At 42.6% G+C, this 19,268-nt stretch overlaps 1 protein-coding gene across 5 annotated transcripts in view; it reads left to right on the top strand.

Moving 5' to 3' along the window:
* The window catches only part of helq (helicase, POLQ like), a 29,475-nt gene that overhangs the window by 3,532 nt on the left and 6,675 nt on the right, over positions 1 to 19,268 (top strand). For all 5 annotated transcript variants that reach the window (XR_001574119.3, XM_070552156.1, XM_015974544.3 and 2 more), the window contains 13 exons: positions 476 to 654; positions 1,128 to 1,328; positions 1,409 to 1,481; positions 1,558 to 1,655; positions 1,747 to 1,845; positions 2,584 to 2,729; positions 2,803 to 3,042; positions 3,457 to 3,598; positions 4,845 to 4,949; positions 5,298 to 5,508; positions 8,812 to 8,969; positions 9,037 to 9,135; positions 9,400 to 9,573. Coding sequence is in view for 4 of the 5 variants with exons in the window: in XM_070552156.1 (XP_070408257.1) it covers positions 476 to 654; positions 1,128 to 1,328; positions 1,409 to 1,481; positions 1,558 to 1,655; positions 1,747 to 1,845; positions 2,584 to 2,729; positions 2,803 to 3,042; positions 3,457 to 3,598; positions 4,845 to 4,949; positions 5,298 to 5,508; positions 8,812 to 8,969; positions 9,037 to 9,135; positions 9,400 to 9,573 (1,925 nt within the window). In the remaining variant the exon portion in view is untranslated. The remainder of the gene's footprint in view (positions 1 to 475; positions 655 to 1,127; positions 1,329 to 1,408; positions 1,482 to 1,557; positions 1,656 to 1,746; positions 1,846 to 2,583; positions 2,730 to 2,802; positions 3,043 to 3,456; positions 3,599 to 4,844; positions 4,950 to 5,297; positions 5,509 to 8,811; positions 8,970 to 9,036; positions 9,136 to 9,399; positions 9,574 to 19,268) is intronic.

The raw sequence follows: 19,268 nt of genomic DNA, 5'->3' as shown, positions 1-19,268 counted from the left end.
TGACTCACAACAGAGAAGGCTGTTGTTTTTTTAGCGTCCAGGAAACAGCAGAGAATGTCTCGGCTAGTAGAAGCTAACAATTAGCATTAGCAACTCCACCACACAGCAGAACTCCTCCAGGCTTGTGTTATTAGTGGAGATAAAACATCAGCATTGCTTGGCAAACAGAGTTAGTGGTAGAGTTGCGTTGCTGTTAGCCAATCAGAGGCAGGATGTCCAAATATCAGGAATAAGACTCCAAATCCTGTCGTCTGAAGCTGTCCAGTTGAATTGTACTTCCTGATCAAGCACATCCGAAGCACCCCCACCCCTCCGAATATGAATTACAAGACATTCATTCCCACTAGAGACCACTGCAAATGTATTGATTAAATGAGTGAACCACACCTTTAATACCTTCTCTAAGAACACTGTTTGTTTTAAAGGCTGCTGTTATCAGTAGAAGAGAAGAATTGTGACTGTTTTCTCGTATCAGAGTGGCAGGAGACGTGCCTGAGCCTGGACTGTGTTCAGCAGAGGAAGAACCTGATCTACTCTCTCCCCACCAGTGGAGGGAAGACCCTGGTGGCTGAGATCCTCATCCTCAAGGAGCTGCTCTGTAGGAAGAAGGACTGTCTGCTTGTGTTACCGTACATATCGCTGGTGCAGGAGAAGGTACTCAGACATGTCTCACACCAACACCTGTTCAGGAGAAAAGCGTTAGTAACAGATCTATTGGCTGTCAGCGATCAGCTGAGGCCATCAGCTGCTGCTTTATCCTAGTTAGATACATTTTCCTTTATAGAAATATAAACCTGTAAATAAAAGTAGAAATCAGAACCGGAACATGCGGCTGTAACACACTGTTAACTGCTTTGTTATGACCTGTGTGCACTCTGTCTAATGTAATTCAATTTGATTATATTACTATTATTAAAATAATATTCTATAACACATTTTTACTTGTTTTACAGAATTACTTATTCAAAACTCTACATTTAAGATGTAGACACTGGTTTCATTTGCAGATGAGCAAAGACGGAAGAAAATGAAATGGCTGAATAACTGTGTCCAGACTAGTCTTTACATCTGAATAAAACCTCGTGGTTAACCGTTTCTAGTATCCCGTCATTTTGGATTGTTTTTAGGTTCGCGGGTTAGCGAGCTTCGGCCTGGAGCTGGACTTCATGGTGGAGGAGTACGCTGGCAGCAAGGGGAAGTTCCCTCCGGTGAAGAGAAGGAACAACCGATCTCTGTACGTTGCCACGATAGAAAAGGCCCACAGCCTCGTCAACTCCCTGATCGAGACCAGCAGACTGGAGAACCTGGGGCTGGTGGTGGTCGATGAGGTAGGAGCTCCTCTCGCTGCCACTGTCAGCTGAATGAAGGTAAAGATGGTCTGCTGGAGGCTCCTGTGTTTTCTCCTCAGCTCCACATGCTGGGTGACGGCAGCAGAGGGGCGGTGATAGAAATGACTTTATCTAAAGTGCAGTACATGAGCAGTAAGTGGTCCTTCCTGCTTGTTAGATACTAACTCTTTCAGAATGGAATGAAAACTGTTGCTTCACTTTTGTGCAGAAACAACTCAGATTATTGGGATGAGTGCCACTCTGGGAAACATCAAGGACCTGCAGACGTTCCTGAAGGCAGAAAACTACACCAACGACTTCAGGCCTGTGAGCAGAAGGACTCTTTATCAGCCAGCATGGTGTGCTTTTAGTGAAGCCCCATGCTGCTCTCACCTGCTGTAACTCCACTCATTTACAGGTGCAGCTGAGAGAATACGTTAAGCTGAGTGATTCGATCTATGAAGTCGACCCAAAGGAGGAGAACTGCTTCACATTCTCACGTGTGCTCAACTTTAAAGTAAGCTCTGGTTTTATGTTCTTGTGTCTGAGTAGAGGAAGGTCGTCAGCCCGCGTTTGCCTTTTTTAACATAATCTAGCAACCATGCCTGTGCACAGTTGGCTGATTACTGAGCAGGAAACAGAAGATTCAGCTGTGATAGCTTTCAGAATGTCTGGATATCCATTGCTAAAGATCACTTTAAAAGACGCTGGACCCTTAAAGCAACATAAGAGGAAATATAAGAATGGATATCGACTTTTGATCAGCTTTAGTACAGAGATCTGTTCAGAAAAGCCTCTTGAAATAATGATCCTAACTTTTCCAAAGAGGCATCTTAGATGAACCACCACTTTTTCCAATTGTGACTTTTGCTGGGAAAACGCTGTAGTCTGGGTTTTGTTGTGGATAACATAAATGTAGAGGGTTCTCTGTCAAAACCTCGGATTGTTATCAGCAGTGAGTCCAAAAGTTGGGTTCTGTGATGGCTTTAGGGCTGTATGAGTTAATATGTGATGGCTGTGATGATGCAGAGGTCCAGGAGGTTTTCAAGCATCTTGTGCTGCTTTTAGGACCCGATCTTCTCCAGTGCCATTTATGTAAAGCCAACCACATTCTGCTGCACACATTAGGAAGGGTTCAGGTACTGGACTGGTGTGTTTTGTAGTTCTGATCAGCCTGCATCATCGTTTCCACAACGGTATGAATTCCTGTTCGAGGTCTAATAAATAAGAGACCTGCTCTGTCTCTACTCTGTAGTATTCCAGCGCCATGCAGAAGGTGGACCCGGATCACGTCATTGCTCTGGTGACTGAAGTCATCCCAACACATTCATGTCTGGTCTTCTGTCCCACCAAGAAGAACTGTGAGAATGTAGCAGGGATGATCTGCAGATATCTGAGAGAGTGAGGGAGCCGTGAAGCTGATTTCTGCACCGCTGTACGAGCTACTTCTCATGTCTTGGTTCTTCTCCCTCAGGGAGTTCCTGAAGCATCGTGAGAACGAGAAGGCCATTCTCCTGCAGGAGCTGAGGGACAGTGGGAATGGGTCTGTGTGTCCGGTGTTGAGAAGAACGGTGCCTTATGGTGTGGCCTATCACCACAGCGGGCTGACCTCAGAGGAGAGGAAACTGGTGGAGGAAGCCTACTCTAGTGGTGTGCTCTGCCTCCTCACCTGTACCTCCACCCTGGCTGCAGGGGTCAACCTGCCAGCTCGCAGGTCAGAGAACATCTCTGTTACCCTCTTCTGCACCTAAAACTGATCCAAATCATCTTGGCAATTTTAAATATTCCAGTTACATCTAGGCCTCTTTTTTTCACCTAAACTTTCACAAACAACAACATAGTCTTAATTTGGCTCTATTTACAAACCACCCATAATGTGAGCTTACATGTAAACTGTTTGATTCTTTAATGGTCATAAACGATCTTTAGTGGTCAGTCCTAAACTCCTAAAGACCTGAAAAAACATCACTGTTCTGGTTCTTGTCCAGTTTATTGTTCAGGTGGACACCCAGGCACTGTGGCCCATCAAACTTCCAAAAACATAAAAACAACATAAAAAAATAAACAAGAGGCCCTTGCTTCACCTGACCTGTCTGATCCTGCTCAGTTATCACTGTCCCACCTGCAGGGTGATCCTGCGCTCGCCATACGTGGCCACAGACTTCCTGAAGAGGAGCCAGTACAAGCAGATGGTGGGCAGGGCTGGCCGCGCTGGGATCGACTCCGTGGGAGAGAGCATCCTCATCCTGCAGGAGAAAGACAAGCTTATGGTAACTCCGGGATGAGAAGTGTCCATGACTGAAAATGTCAAAATACATATTCATCTCAAATGTTGTCTTTAGTTTATTAAATCATGTGATTTCTGAGCCTGAATGAAGACGGTGGGAATTAAAGTCATTTATATTTATGCACACTAATGAAAATATGGTTGTTTAGTTGGTTAGAAATGGATACAAATGACTTTCTAAAACAAACATATCAACAAAAGGCCAAAAATAAATGGAATGCATGTTTTTGGTCTGTTGGAGGAAATTGGGAGTAGCTGGAGAAAACCTATGCATGGAGAACACGCTATTCCACACAGAAAGGTTGAAGCTTAGATTTGAACCTGCAACCTTTTCGCTGTGAAGCAACAGTGCCACCCCTGCACCACTACGCAGCCCTCACGTAGCATAAAATATACTAAAAACATAATAAAATCACTAGCAGCACCTTAAATCCACACCTAACAGGGTGTCAAAGCCATGGGGGATGTGTTCTCTGAGGAGGTTTAAAACACCAGAGGGTCTGTCCGATGTCCAACACCAGGTCTTTAAACATTTTAGGAGCTGCTACAGCCTCCACTGAGTCCCAGGACCCCCCAGGATCAGCTGACCTGAGAGAGCATCCGGCTGTAGCAGCTCAGAGATGCAGGACAGGGCACAGGAGGGTTTAAAAGCAACTTTAAAAATAAACAGGCAATTGGTGGGGTATGGCTAAAATGGGTAATGTGCCCATGTTTATACACACTAGTCTAGAAAATGAGCTGCAGAATTTTACAGCCTATGGCGATACCACTGAAACACTGGGCCGTATACACAGTGTATTACAGTAATCCAGCTGGTTTAGGCCTGGATTACCGTTTCTAAATGCTGCCCGGAAAGGATGCGTTTTAGTTTCGCCAGCAGTCTCTGGTGGAAAAGCAGGATTTAAAGCTGTTATGGTAAGTTTGGAGAACAAGTTAACTTAAAACTTTTTTGTTTCCATTCCTTTTATAACATAGTATAGCTATAAATGTGTTGTGGAGATAAAAAAAAACTCTGGAAAAAAATGGTTTTCTCGCATTTGTCTAAAAGCCTCCACTAATAACACATTTCAAAAGCAACTATTGGGCCGTCTGGTTGATGGGCTCACCAACCTTCAGATTTGTAGAAAGTGAATTCAGCATCGTTCTAATAATCTCAGTGACCTTGTTGTTTGTTCTGATCAGCTAATGGTTACATTATTGATGGGTTTTTGTTTTGTTTTGAATTCTAGGCCAAAGAACTGGTTTGTGCCCCGATGGAGAACTGTTACAGCAACCTGATGCATGATGAAGGAAAAGGCATGCTGAGCCTCATCCTGTCCCTGATTGGATTAAATGTAAAATCTTTTAATTATGTGTCCTAATCTGAAAACATTCATGTTGAAAGTGAGTGATGTTAAATTACTAGATCGTTTAAACTTGTTGATTAACAAGCCATAGTATTGTCAAGTTCTGTCTGACTAGGAACTCAGCACACTTAGCACAGTTTCCATCCAGACCGTTTTAGATGTGACACACTAAGCCTGATCACAGCTGACTGTTAATGAAAGACCATAAGTGATGCCAAAGAGGTTTCCCTGATGATTATCCGTGACTTTGTTCTGTCGGTTGATGGTCTACACAGCTTTTGTGTTACATCTGTTGTGACACCAGCTGATTGTTTGTCCTGGCCATGTTTCCTTCAGATCAGCACGTCGCTGCAGCAGATCCAGGAGTTCCTGAGTGGAACGCTGCTGTTCGTGCAGCAGAAGCAGCTGTGTGTGGAGAAGAGTTTGCAGGACGTCACGCTACAGTGTGTGGACATGCTGAAAGAAAAAGACCTCATTACCATCAAGGTTACGGGCTGCAATAGTCCAGAGCTGCAGATCACACGGCTGGGGAGAGCCGCTTACAAAGGTAAAGTGTTTTATCTTCTGTTCTATGGCCTTATTGTTTTAAGTGTTCTCACTGTAATGCTGTTGTACGTTTTCATATGCTTTTGCATCGTGTACATCACCTCGAGCCTCCTTGGCTGACGGCAGGACGGTGCTTCACCAATAAACAGCTGAATTGAAATAAATGTTACCAGATAGACAGAATTACAGGAAATATTATTACTAGAGTATTTTGTCCACATCATCCTCTTCATGCATGTTGTCTTACTCCAAGCTGTGTAGGCTCGAAAGCCTACTACCAATTAAGCATAGTAGGTGATGTGCATCTCTGTAATGAGAAGGGGTGTGGTCTAATGACATCAACACCCTATATCAGGTGTGCATAATTATTAGGCAACTTCCTTTCCTTTGGCAAATTGGGTTAAAAGAAGGACTTGAGAGGCTCAGAAAAGTAAAAAATAGTGAGATATCTTGCAGAGGGATGCAGCAGTCTTAAAATTGCAAAGCTTCTGAAGCGTGATCATCGAACAATCAAGCATTTCATTCAAAATAGTCAACAGGGTCGCAAGAAGCGTGTGGACAAACCAAGGCGCAAAATAACTGCCCACGAACTGAGAAACGTCAAGCGTGCAGCTGCCAAGATGCCACTTGCCACCAGTTTGGCCACATTTCAGAGCTGCAACATCACTGGAGTGCCCAAAAACACAAGGTGTTCAATACTCAGAGACACGGCCAAGGTAAGAAAGGCTGAAAGACGACCACCACTGAACAAGACACACAAGCTGAAACATCAAGACTGGGCCAAGAAATATCTCAAGACTGATTTTTCTAAGGTTTTATGGACTGATGAAATGAGAGTGAGTCTTAATGGGCCAGAAGGATGGGCGCGTGGAAGGATTGGTAAAGAGCAGAGAGCTCCAGTCCGACTCAGACGCCAGCAAGGTGGAGGTGGAGTACTGGTTTGGGCTGGTATCATGAACGATGAGCTTGTGGGGCCTTTTCGGGTTGAGGATGGAGTCAAGCTCTCCCAGTCCTACTGCCAGTTTCTGGAAGACACCTTCTTCAAGCAGTGGTCCAGGAAGAAGTCTGCATCCTTCAAGAAAAACATGATTTTCATGCAGGACAGTGCTCCATCACACACGTCCAAGTACTCCACAGCGTGGCTGGCAAGAAAGGGTATAAAAGAAGAGAAACTAATGACATGGCCTCCTTGTTCACCTGATCTGAACCCCATTGAGAACCTGTGGTCCATCATCAAATGTGAGATTTACAAGGAGGGAAAACAGTACACCTCTCTGAACAGTGTCTGGGAGGCTGTGGTTGCTGCTGCACACAATGTTGATGGTGAACAGATCAAAACACTGACAGAATCCATGGATGGTAGGCTTTTGAGTGTCCTTGCAAAGAAAGGTGGCTATACTGGTCGCTTATTTGTTTTTGTATTGTTTTTGAATGTCAGAAATGTTTATTTGGGAATGTGGAGATGTTATATTGGTTTCACTGGTAAAAATAAATAATTGAAATGGGTATTTATTTGTTTTTTGTTAAGTTGCCTAATAATTATGTGCAGTAATAGTCACCTGCAGACACAGATATCCCCCTAAAATAGCTAAAACTAAAAACAAACTAAAAACTACTTCCAAAAACATTCAGCTTTGATTTTGAGTTGTATGGGTTCATTGAGAACATGGTTGTCGTTCAATTATAAAATTATTCCTCAAAAATACAACTTGCCTAATAATTCTGCACTCCCTGTAGCTGGTTTCTGTTTAACAAGCGTGCAGTCACATGGTCCACCAAGGTGTCCAAGACCTGATGTTGTTGTTCCTTACAGACCAGCAGACTATACATAAAAACCTACGTAGAGAAATGCTTTAGGGCTGCAGAATATATGTGAAAATATTGCCACAGTAGTCAGTCTCAGGAAACGTCTAACAGCATGTGTGTGCTTAAAAATGACTCGTGTATCAATCATTACATTATAACTGTTTATTTGTGAAGGCTGGGCATAGGGCTGCTCGATTATGGCAAAAATAATAATCACGATTATTGTGACTGAAATTGAGATCTCGATTATTTAAGACGATTTTTCAATTAATGTTTTTTTTTTCTTTTCTGTCATAAAATTGCTCAGGACAAAAATAAACAAGAAACAAAATGATCACTAAAATAACTCCTGATTCCCAGTATAAAAAGACCAATATACTTATAGCTCATAGTTTATGACCCAAGGGCTATAGACCTTGGTTTAACTCATTTAAGTCTAACCAGTACAGACCCAAATACCAATATCTTGCAAATACTGACAGCAAAAATTATACAGTGGCATTTATAACAAATACATGCAAATAAATTGATGTTCACAAAATTTTTCATAATATGTATTTAGTCATGTCAAGGTGCTGTAGGAGCGTGCATCACCGTGTCCTCAGAGAGATTAGTTATTATTTATCAGCGTGAGGAACTTATTTCTTTCTATTTCTACCTTATTTATAAATTATTTATTTACAAGTCCATCAGTTAATGTAATAATTGTCCCAACCACAGCTGCACCCCCCACCCCCCAACCCGGTTTCACAGCAATCATGGGCAAGCTGTACGTGTGTTTAGCACGTGCACATTTAGCTGTTTTTATCGGCTCAGGAGCCCGCAGGTACGGTGTGTGTCACTCACTCTGGTTAATCCAACAGGAAGCCGGCTCTGAGAGCCGTTTCTATAGCGACCGACACATCACTACATCATTCCCTTTCCTAATGTCCTGAAGAACGGTCGGGAGCGCAGGCGGAGTGTTTAGCTAACCTGCAGGAAATGTCAACGACAGTTATCCTGAAAGTAGCTACGGGTTACCAGAGATGTTTCTGAGGTGGTCGCTAGGTATTTTTAGGATTTAAAAAGTCAAGAAGGGGGTCTGAAAAGCTGCTAGAAATAGCGTCAAAGTCGCTAAGTTGGCAACACTGTGGGAAGAGCGCTTCATTTGTAACTCAGGACAGTGCAAGTGGGAGGAGCAAATAATCGGCTTGTTTTGTTTTATAATCGTTCAAAACTCAGATCGTAATTGGGATTAAAATTCGATTAATTGAGCAGCCCTAGCTGGACATGTTGCTACTGCTGAGGTTTCAGATTTAAACATCCAGATTTGTTCTTAAATTCCAGACGTTCTAGATGTTTCATCATCTTCTCTAGGGTTAGGGTTAGTTAGTGGGTTAGGGTTTCGACATGCTGAAAGAAAAAGTCACATTAGAGTTAGTTTGTGTGAGTTCGATACAAGTCTGGAAGAGTCTGGTTTTAGTTTAAATACTGAAATCTTGACTCCTGTCGTCTCCAGGCTCGGTGGATTTGACCTACTGTGACACTCTGTACAAAGACTTGAGTAAAGGTCTTGAGGGGCTGCTGCTCAACAGCTACCTGCACCTGGTCTACCTGGTGACTCCCTACGACCTGATCCCGCAGTGCAACCCCGACTGGATGGTTTACTTCAGACAGGTACACGTGGTCACGTCGCTCATCTCACAGGTGTCTCCCTCTAACCAGCTGGGATTATTTTCTGCAGTTCACCCTGTTGTCCGCCGCTGAGCAAAAGATGTCTGCAGCCATCGGCGTTCCAGAGAGTTTTGTGGCGAGAAAAGCCGCAGGACAGACTGTGAAGAAGGTAACGTGCATCAGTCACAACTGCAGGTTCAACACTCTCCTCCATCTCACCTGTTCATGTATGGTAGCGGTGGTGTATGCTAGGATCATGTTTAATGCTTCGTTCATATGACTTATCTGTTTTATTGGCAAATTAGAAAAAGAAGTTGAGCTCCTGATGTGTTCAGGATTGTAAAATTGTGCAAGTTTGCATAAATACCATAAAACAACATGACATCAATCAGCCGTTCTCTAGCATGACGTGTTTGTTGATTTTCTGTTTCAGACCGTAAACCTCGGGGTGGTGAGGCGGATGTACCTCGCTCTTGTACTCTTCAGTTTGCTGAAGGAAACCAGCGTTTGGAGCGTGGCTGAGAGATTCCAGTTGAGTCGAGGTTTCCTCCAAACCTTGCTCAACTCCGCCTCCGCGTTCTGCTCGTGTGTGCTGCACTTCACTGAGGTACCGGCACCACGAAGCCCAGAGCCTGTGTGTCTAAACAGAAGGGCTAGCTATATCCCAGTCAGTGAAGATTTTATTATTTTTTTTTTTTACTTATTCTTTATTTAACCAGGAAGGTCCCATTGAAATTAAAAACCTCATTTTCAAGGGAGTCCTGGTCAAGAGGCAGCAAAAGTTACAGTTACTAATTTTTCAGTTACACAGACATGTTATGTACAAAATTACAGAAGACAGTTACAACACAGGGAATTTGTCTCAAGGCCTCTCAGTCTGGTTTTAAATGTAGATAAACTCAGTTAATTTCCAGGTTTCCTGCAGCCTGTTTCATGCCGAAGGAGCAGAGTGAATAAAAGCCCTTTTGCCCAGTTCGGTGCGAGCAAATGGAACACAAAGTAACAACTGATTGTAACCGGATTACAGGATACAATAAGATAATTAAAAGAAAAAATAAACAAATGGGCCAATAATTAGGTTCGGGGAGAATTGGAGGTTGTTTAAGAATGACTGGAGTCACGGGTATAGCATGAAACGGTTTATATACTAAATTTTAATAATAATGGGAGATATAACACATAAAGATAACACATAAAAACAGATGAAAACAATCGACAATAGTAAAATGCTCGGTATGAGATTTGATCATATGAGTCACAAGTCAGCCGGCGTCAAGTCAAATCCCCACGCTTGGGGTGAAAGTCAGAGTCCGGTGGTGCGATTTTTTCCTACCACACCGTTGAGATTGTTCACAGAAGAGAGCAGTCTGCTCTTCAGTTACTTGAGATGTCCTGGTTCGTTCAGTGGTTAAGGCTCGCCATCTCCCTCGTCAGGAAGAAATCCAGTTCTCGTTCCAAGTGAGTGATCATAGGAGTCGGGATCAAACCCAAGGAAAAAAAAAAAACCCAGCCTGTAAACAACAGGACTGTTAGCGAGTTGGCATCGACCCTTCTCGTCACATCACAGCATAAAGTCTTACAGACTTAAACAAATGCTTCACTCTATTGGCATAGCCAATCATGTTTGGGTTCACAGTTCAACTAACATAACATCAATTTGATTGTCTATTAAAATAATTCTCAGTAGCTCTGGAAATATAATTACATATGACAACAATTGTTCAGCTCAATAGGCTCAGTTAGATTCTATTACTCTACACTATTCAACAAGAAATACATTCATGACAACAAGGATACATTTAGTTGTGTTTCTATACAGCATTGTGACACCTTGTATATCTGTAACACAATAAATAAATAAATAAATAAATAAATAAATAAATAAAATGTTCTATAACAAAATTCAACAAAATATAAATTCTGGTCCTTTGGTCCACCTTTGTAAAATAATTCCTCCCTAATCAGTTAGCTTTTATTTATTTTTATTTATCTATTTTTTTTTATTATTAAATGTTTGGTTAAGGGACGCATTGCTAATTCTATGGCGTTAGCTATAACGCCCCTGAGGACTTTGTACATCTAGGCCGTACCACCGTTAACTGGCGGTTTGAGCCGTTAACTCCTGGGAATCCCATATGCCCTACCGCCGTTAACTGGCGGTTTGAGCCGTTAACTCCTATATGCCCTACCACCGTTAACTGGTAGTTTGAGATGTTAACTCCTGGGATCTAACGTCTAGCAGCCCACTGCTGTCACCTCGGTTGCTGTAATTAGCTTTTTGAATTTAATAATTTACTGAATTTAATCTCATTCACTCACCAACGCGCTCCAACGGTTCCCTCCTACAGAGGATTGGTTCACTCTGTCGTCTCCACACAAATCTATAAGAATGGAATTAATTTGATAAGCTATTTAAGTTTCCTTTTTTTTTTAAGTTGCATCGTTAGCTTTTTCTCTTCTTTTTTCTTTACTCACCGCGTTGGTTCCAAGTTCCTAGCTCTTATTAGAAGGAGTCAAGTCCGCCTCTCCCTCTATCTATGCGGCACCCAAATCAGGGTTCTTCACGGCCTCGACCGTTGTTTTTTTTTCTCTCTCTCTCTCTCTCTAACCGCTCAGTCTTTGCTTTCTGTATCTGCGTGCTGCACAGCCGTTTGTCTCTCTCGCTCAGCTGCGTCGCACGGTTTTATTTCGCGGAGGCGGGACTTATTTCTCTCAGCCAATGAAATTTCAGATTCCCACCTGGACCAATAGTATACAGCTTTCCTCTTCTGTTTCTGTTAGTGATGTTCAAGATTCTTGTTTTAACCGATGTTTAATATTAAACTCGTTATTTTAGTTATTCACCCTTCCAATAATTCATTATGAAATTATCTATTAGTTAATTAGATATCTATTAATTAGTATTGTTAATTTCCTTAATTTATATTTTATATTTTATCTAAATTGAGGATGGATCATATTAGTAAGCCAATTAGTTAATACCTCATTAAGGTTCTAGCTTCTGGGTTACATCCTCCCCCATTAAATATCATGCACGTCCCTGTGCATTGTTTCTACGGGGTACACAACTTCTTGAGTAAGAGAGTCAATAAAAGCTTTATTAAGTCCTTGGAAAAGGGACCTAACTACGGTCACTAGTGGATTGCCCAATTGAGAGTAAGTTAGTCTTTGAGGAGGCTGACTACTTCGTTCAGATCTCCTGACATACATCTCTGGTTGCACAGTATCATGCTCATCCGTTTCGGTTTGATTCTCAACTGAGACAGGACGAAGTGAGCTCTCTGTTTCCGACAGAGCTGATGAGCTATTCTCTAAGACTTTGGTCTTTTCAGATGTATGTGTCTGATCGTGTATGATGGGTTCAAAACTTACATCACGTTGCTGCGACTTTAGGACACCATCCAATTGAGGTAGGTTTGTGTTAGTTTCATCCCCCGTTTCTACGTCAGGTAAGTATACTTCGTTTTTTTTCGTTTTTTCAGGTAAGTATGTTGCTGCTTCTTTCACTCTTTCAGGTAAGAATGTCGCAGTTTCACTCATTCTGTCAGGTAAGAATGTTTCGGTGTTGATGCCTTTGTCAAGTAAGGACAATTCAGCATTTTCATTACCAGCTAAGGTTGGTTCCTTGCGATCCCCTGTGTGTAAGGATAGTGTGTTTTGTTGTTGAATATTATTTACCGGTCCTGAATCTGCTATGAGTTCCCTATTTGGCAAGGTGACCGCTATTTGATAGGATGGTCGGTTTAGCACTTGTGGAAGATCAGAGTAATAAAACTCATCTACCTCTTCGTCAAGTGGCTCATCTGGGTCAGGTTCTAAGGCTGAACTCTGTCTTGTATGAGGTCTGCTAGGTTTCGTAACGCGTTCTGTTTCATTTTCTAATGAAGAGAGAAAACCACAAGGCAGTAAAAGATCTCTGTGGAGTGTTCTGTTGGGTCCTTCTCCGTTCTCTGGTTTTACAGTGTATACTGGCAAGTTTTCCATCTGTTTGAGAACTATATACACTGTTTGCTCCCATTTGTCTGCTAATTTATGCTTTTCTCTTAAGCGAAGATTTCGGACTAAAACACGATCTCCCACACCTAGTGTGGACTCACGAATGTTTCTGTCGAACCGTTCTTTGTTCTTCCTCGCTGTTTTTTGAGAGTTTTTTATGACAATGTCATAACTCTGTTCCAGATGACTCTTCAGTTCTTTAACATACTGAGAATGAGTTATAGAGGGCTTGTTCAAATGCGGTAACCCAAAGGCAATATCTATAGGCAACCGAGGCTGCCTACCGAACATTAGCTCGTAGGGAGAGTATCCCGTCACGTCATTTTTTGTACAATTGTACGAGTGAGTAAGTGGTTTTACAAAATCGCGCCAGTGATGTTTCTCAGTGGCTTGTAAAGTTCCCAACATGCTGAGTAATGTACGATTGTACCGTTCAACGGGGTTGCCACGAGGGTGATAAGGGCTCGTTCTGACTTTACGGATACCAAGTAAAGAACAAAGTTCCTTGATTGTACGTGATTCGAAATCCCGTCCCTGATCACTATGAAGACGCTCAGGAAACCCGTAGTGGACTAAAAAATGTTCCCACAGGTTCTTCGCGACGGTGGTGGCTTTCTGATCTTTGGTTGGGATGGACACTGCATACTTTGTAAAATGGTCTGTAATCACTAAGACATCTTTAGTGTTCTTACTGTCTGGTTCTATGGAGAGAAAATCCATGCAAACTAACTCCATAGGTCTGGTGGTGGTAATACTCACCATTGGAGCAGCTTTGTCAGGGAGGGCCTTCCGACGGATACATCTTTCGCAAGTTTTAACTTTGATTTCGATATCACTAGCCATTCTTGGCCAGTAAAAACGGGACCGAATGAGATCTGTCGTACGTTCAACCCCAAGATGCCCCATATCATCATGTAGGCTTTGCATGACTGTTGAACGTAATGAATCAGGCAAGACTAACTGCAATGATGTCTCTGGTCCTAATTGGCGTCTCCGGTACAGTAAATCATTTTGAAACTCAAACCGTTTCCACTCTCTCAAAAGGTTAAGAACCACCGGGGGTTCTGCAATAGTATCAGTTGGCGGTTTATTGTCAGTCATAAGCAGCTGAATGACTCGGCCAATGGTTGGATCTTTCCTCTGCAAGGAGACAAGGTCAGCATGGTTATACTTGGGCACAGCAAAGAAACTGTCACTATTGTCTTCCAACTGGAATAGGTCTGGAATGGCCGCTGCAGACATGGCAAGTGACTGAACTAAACCACAAGGAGAATCAGTCTCATCCAAGACCATGTGCTTTTGGCATGTTGCCTTCACTGCTTCGGCTTGAAGTTGAAGCTCGACTTCTTTGACAGAGGATAAAAGATGAGATCGGAACTCATCTAGTCGTTGGCATTCCTCAGTGAATTTTGAGTTGTCTTCAGGTTTATCATGCAGCCTCCTAGACAGGCCATCCGCGTCAACGTTCTGTGTACCTGCACGGTATCTGATGTCAAAATTATAGGTGGACAACGCAGCTAGCCAACGATAGCTCGTTGCATCGAGTTTTGCCGTTGTTAAGAGGTAAGTTAACGGATTATTATCAGTAATGACAGTGAATGTGTTCCCATACAAATAGTCATGAAACTTATCTGTTATGGCCCACTTTAAGGCTAGAAACTCCAACTTGTGCGCAGGGTACCTAGTTTCACTGGAGCTTAAACCGCGACTTGCATAAGCGATTACCTGTGTGACACCGTTTTGCACTTGGTATAGCGCTGCACCGAGTCCGGTCGTACTAGCATCTGTGTGTACTAGATATGGGAGTTTTGCGTCAGCGTAGCCAAGAACTGGCGAAGTGGTAAGTTTTTCAATAATAGTTTGAAAGGACTTCTCACAGTCTTGGCTCCAACGATTCCCAAAGGGTTCTTTGGGGTTCAAGTACTTTGATCTACATGGTGGTGTTTTAAAGTTTTTCCGTTTGGGTGGATAACCAGCCGTGAGAGATGTTAGTGGCTTGACAATATTTGAGTAATCTTTAACGAAGCGTCGGTAATAACCGGTAAATCCTAGGAAAGATTGGAGTTCCTTCAAAGTCTGAGGCTTCGGCCATGTTTTGAGTGCTTCCACCTTATCTGGATCGGTTTTTATGCCATCTCGAGATACTATATGTCCAAGATAACGCACAGATGTCTGGAAAAAACGACACTTATCTGGTGATAGCTTGAGTCCGTATTCTCTAAGCCGTTCAAGAACGTGAGAAAGTCTGGTTTCGTGTTCTTCCAAGGAGTTGGAAAAGACGATCAAGTCGTCTAGGAAAACTAACACTTCCTTCAGATTAATGTCCTTCATACACTTTTCCATAACCCGTTGGAAAGTGCTTGGAGCATTTGTTATTCCTTGTGGCATACGGTTAAATTCATAAAACCCAAACGGGCAAACAAAAGCAGTTTTAGGTTTATCCTTTTCACACATCTCTATTTGATAGTAACCTGACTTGAGGTCCATCACAGAAAACCACTGTGATCCAGCGAGAGCAGAAAAGGACTCCTCCAAGTTAGGCAGGGCATATGCGTCGCGAATGGTTTGCAGATTAAGCTTTCTATAGTCTATACATAGACGTACCTCACCATTCTTTTTCCGAACTACCACTATTGGTGAGGCAAATGGAGACTCCGACTCTCTTATTATACCGGTTTCCAAGAGGGCTTCCAAATGTTTTCTCACGGCTTCATAATCATGTGGATGGATCGGCCGAGATTTCTGTTTGAATGGGGTCTCGTCTTTTAAGTTGATGTGATGTCTTATCTGTTGTGTATGACCAAAATCAAGATCGTGGTGCGAAAACACATCGGAGTAAGTGTTAAGTTTGTTGGTGATCCTCCCTTTCCATTCTTCGGACAAGGGCGAAGTACCGAAGTCAAAACTGAGAGGAGGGTTTGAAGGTGAAGTCTGTTGCTGCGAACTACACGCCGCAAGTACTTTCTGATCACTTTTGTCAGGTTCTGGATATGGCATAACACGATCGGCTTTAACTAACTCAGCGATCACACAGTTAGTGGGTAATGTGATGTCATGGTTAGTTTCGTTTCTTAGTACAACAGGTACTTTGTATGGACCATGTGAAGGTAAGGAAATGAGGCAACAGTCTACAATTATACCCCCTGGTAGAGAACCATTGGTGGGTTGTTCAATGAGTGCATAAGGCTCATGCTTGTTTTGGCTGGGTTGCATAAACCCTTCTAGTAACAGTTTTTTATTTGCAGGGAGAACTTCTTGGGTTCTCCCTCGAAGCTTCACCACACCAACTCGTCCATCTTTGCTTTGTTTTTTTCTGACTGCTAAGGCTTTTAGCACGTGTTGGTACCCATAAGAGAGTGCCTTGGAATCAGGTAAGTTATTGGCAGACAATTGCTCATACAAAGGATCGAGTGTGTTTGTGCCAATGAGTAGTGGTGTATCAGAGTTTGAGCTTATATCCGGAACCACTAACGCAAGGGTAGGTAACTCAAGTCCAGACTGATCGAGCTCTTTTGGAAATGTGACACTTATCTCTATGTATCCTAAATAAGGAACTGCTTGACCGTTTGCGCCCTCGACTTCTAACAGATTACTGATGGGTTTAATTGAGAGGTCAGGTAAGTGTTCTTGGTAAAAAGAATTGGCAATGGTGGTTACCTGGGACCCTGAATCCAGTAAACAATTACATTCAACACTGTTAACTGAGACTGTAGCTGTGCATCGCCCACCCACTAATCTTTTGGGAAGTTTTGGCACTGAATGAGCATGAACTGGCTTGCAAAAAAGTCTCTCTGTCCTTTCCTTAGAGGGACTTGGTTCTACTTTAGCACCTATCTGTCCCACGATAGGAGCTTCTACCGGTTTAAAGGAGGAGACTGAGCAATTGGCTTTGACATCTCCCACTCGCGCTGCTTCTGTCTAAGAGCAAGTCTTTTAGTTGCAACTAGTGCTGGATTTGGCTCGTTGCTACAGCTAGAAGCTATGTGCCCATCTTCTCCGCACTTAAAACAGTATCCAGGCTTTGGTCTGGGCACCACTGCTGTTATCTGCTGAATCTGTTTGGGCTCATCTGGAATTTTAGTCCCCACACGGGGTTTTGACTCTTTTTGAGTTTTCTTTGCCTTTTTATCTGTGTTGTTAACCTTAAGCTGTGCAATTTGGCTCCTGAGCTCAGCGATTTGTTTGCGTAAGTCATCACAGTTATCATCTATTTCCAGTTCACAAGTGTTTTTACTCTGAGAGCATGTTGTTTGCACATTTGAATACACTCTAGTTCGTTGTGCCCCTAAGTGTTGTTTCATGCGTGCTGCTTTAGTAGCCTGTTTGTCTTCTTCAGTGCGCAGTTTGAGGAGAAGTGCTGTAAAATGAGGCGGGTTGTCTTTCTTTTGTTCGAGTTGCAGGTTTGAAATCAGCGAGCTGTCCCAACAGCCTCTGCAAAACTGCTTGAGCAGCTGCTGGTCGGCGTCACTGGAGGAAATTCCATTCCTCTGAATAACTAGGTTTAACAAGGTGTATAACCTCTGAAAGTAATCGGAAGGTTTTTCACCACTATCCTGGTTTGTGTTTAAGAAGCGAGCAAAGAGCTCGTCGCCGTCTTCGACAGCTGCGTAAGCTGAATCGAGATGTTCAAGGTACGTTTCCGGGTCGGATTTTGGACTAAGAGCTTTAACGATGCTCGCTGCTGGGGCTGACAGACTCTCCACGATTCTTCGTACAATTTGGGACTTGGTGAGTGAAGGATCATTTATGCATAACACTACACTACTACGCCAAGTATCATAGTCAGTTTCAAAAGAAGGGTGTGGAACTCGCCCTGAGAACGGTTTTAGTCTGTATTGTGAAGTAGGCGGAGGGATAACCTCACTGCTTTTAACAATGTGTTCCACAATAACTCGCTGAACCTCAGGTGTGTTTAAAAGATTTGGTGGAATGCAAGGGTTTTGTTTTCCAGTCTCTGTAGGTGGACAATTGTCCTTTGAGTTGTTCATATAGTTAACTTCTGGTGTTAAAGGCAGGGAATATGTAAGTTGGTCACTATGGAGCATTGGCTCTAGTTCAGTGACTGGTTCAGATGCATGGGTATCCCTTCCTAAAGATTCCCCAATTTTTGCCAGTTCCTCCATTAGAAGGTCTTTAAATGATTGATTGCTACGCGCAGCTATGTCCCTGAGCTCTGACAGATAGGCATCAGTGGCAGATGTGCTAGTTTCTAGACTGTACGCGCTGGCTAGGTCTTGAATATGAAAGAAAACATCTGGGTTCCTAGTACAAGGTTTGTCATAGGGTAAACATTGTTTCTTTAATTCCTTAACAGTGGCTTCATGTTGAAACTCCACAATAATCTGATCACAGTTTGGTAACTTAATGCGCCTGTTAACTGGTCCGAATCCTTCCATAAACCCAAAGACTTCGTTATCAAGGTCTGTATCAGTTAACCCACTGATTAAAACAGCATTTGAAACTTTGACCTTTTCTGTTTTCACAACTTCCATTTTAAAACACTCAAAAGTACCAATAATGCCAAAATGGCAAACCACTGTGACCTCCAGGCACTCTTATGATGTCAGTCAATGGTTAGCTAAGGTAACAACTCTACAATTCTCCTGGCTGGCTCGCCAAGTTTTATGTAACCGGATTACAGGATACAATAAGATAATTAAAAGAAAAAATAAACAAATGGGCCAATAATTAGGTTCGGGGAGAATTGGAGGTTGTTTAAGAATGACTGGAGTCACGGGTATAGCATGAAACGGTTTATATACTAAATTTTAATAATAATGGGAGATATAACACATAAAGATAACACATAAAAACAGATGAAAACAATCGACAATAGTAAAATGCTCGGTATGAGATTTGATCATATGAGTCACAAGTCAGCCGGCGTCAAGTCAAATCCCCACGCTTGGGGTGAAAGTCAGAGTCCGGTGGTGCGATTTTTTCCTACCACACCGTTGAGATTGTTCACAGAAGAGAGCAGTCTGCTCTTCAGTTACTTGAGATGTCCTGGTTCGTTCAGTGGTTAAGGCTCGCCATCTCCCTCGTCAGGAAGAAATCCAGTTCTCGTTCCAAGTGAGTGATCATAGGAGTCGGGATCAAACCCAAGGAAAAAAAAAAAACCCAGCCTGTAAACAACAGGACTGTTAGCGAGTTGGCATCGACCCTTCTCGTCACATCACAGCATAAAGTCTTACAGACTTAAACAAATGCTTCACTCTATTGGCATAGCCAATCATGTTTGGGTTCACAGTTCAACTAACATAACATCAATTTGATTGTCTATTAAAATAATTCTCAGTAGCTCTG

The sequence above is a fragment of the Nothobranchius furzeri genome, chromosome 6, assembly GCF_043380555.1.
Source record: "Nothobranchius furzeri strain GRZ-AD chromosome 6, NfurGRZ-RIMD1, whole genome shotgun sequence".
NCBI classification, from domain to species: domain Eukaryota; kingdom Metazoa; phylum Chordata; class Actinopteri; order Cyprinodontiformes; family Nothobranchiidae; genus Nothobranchius; species Nothobranchius furzeri.
This window is presented reverse-complemented; position numbering and strand designations above follow the sequence as displayed.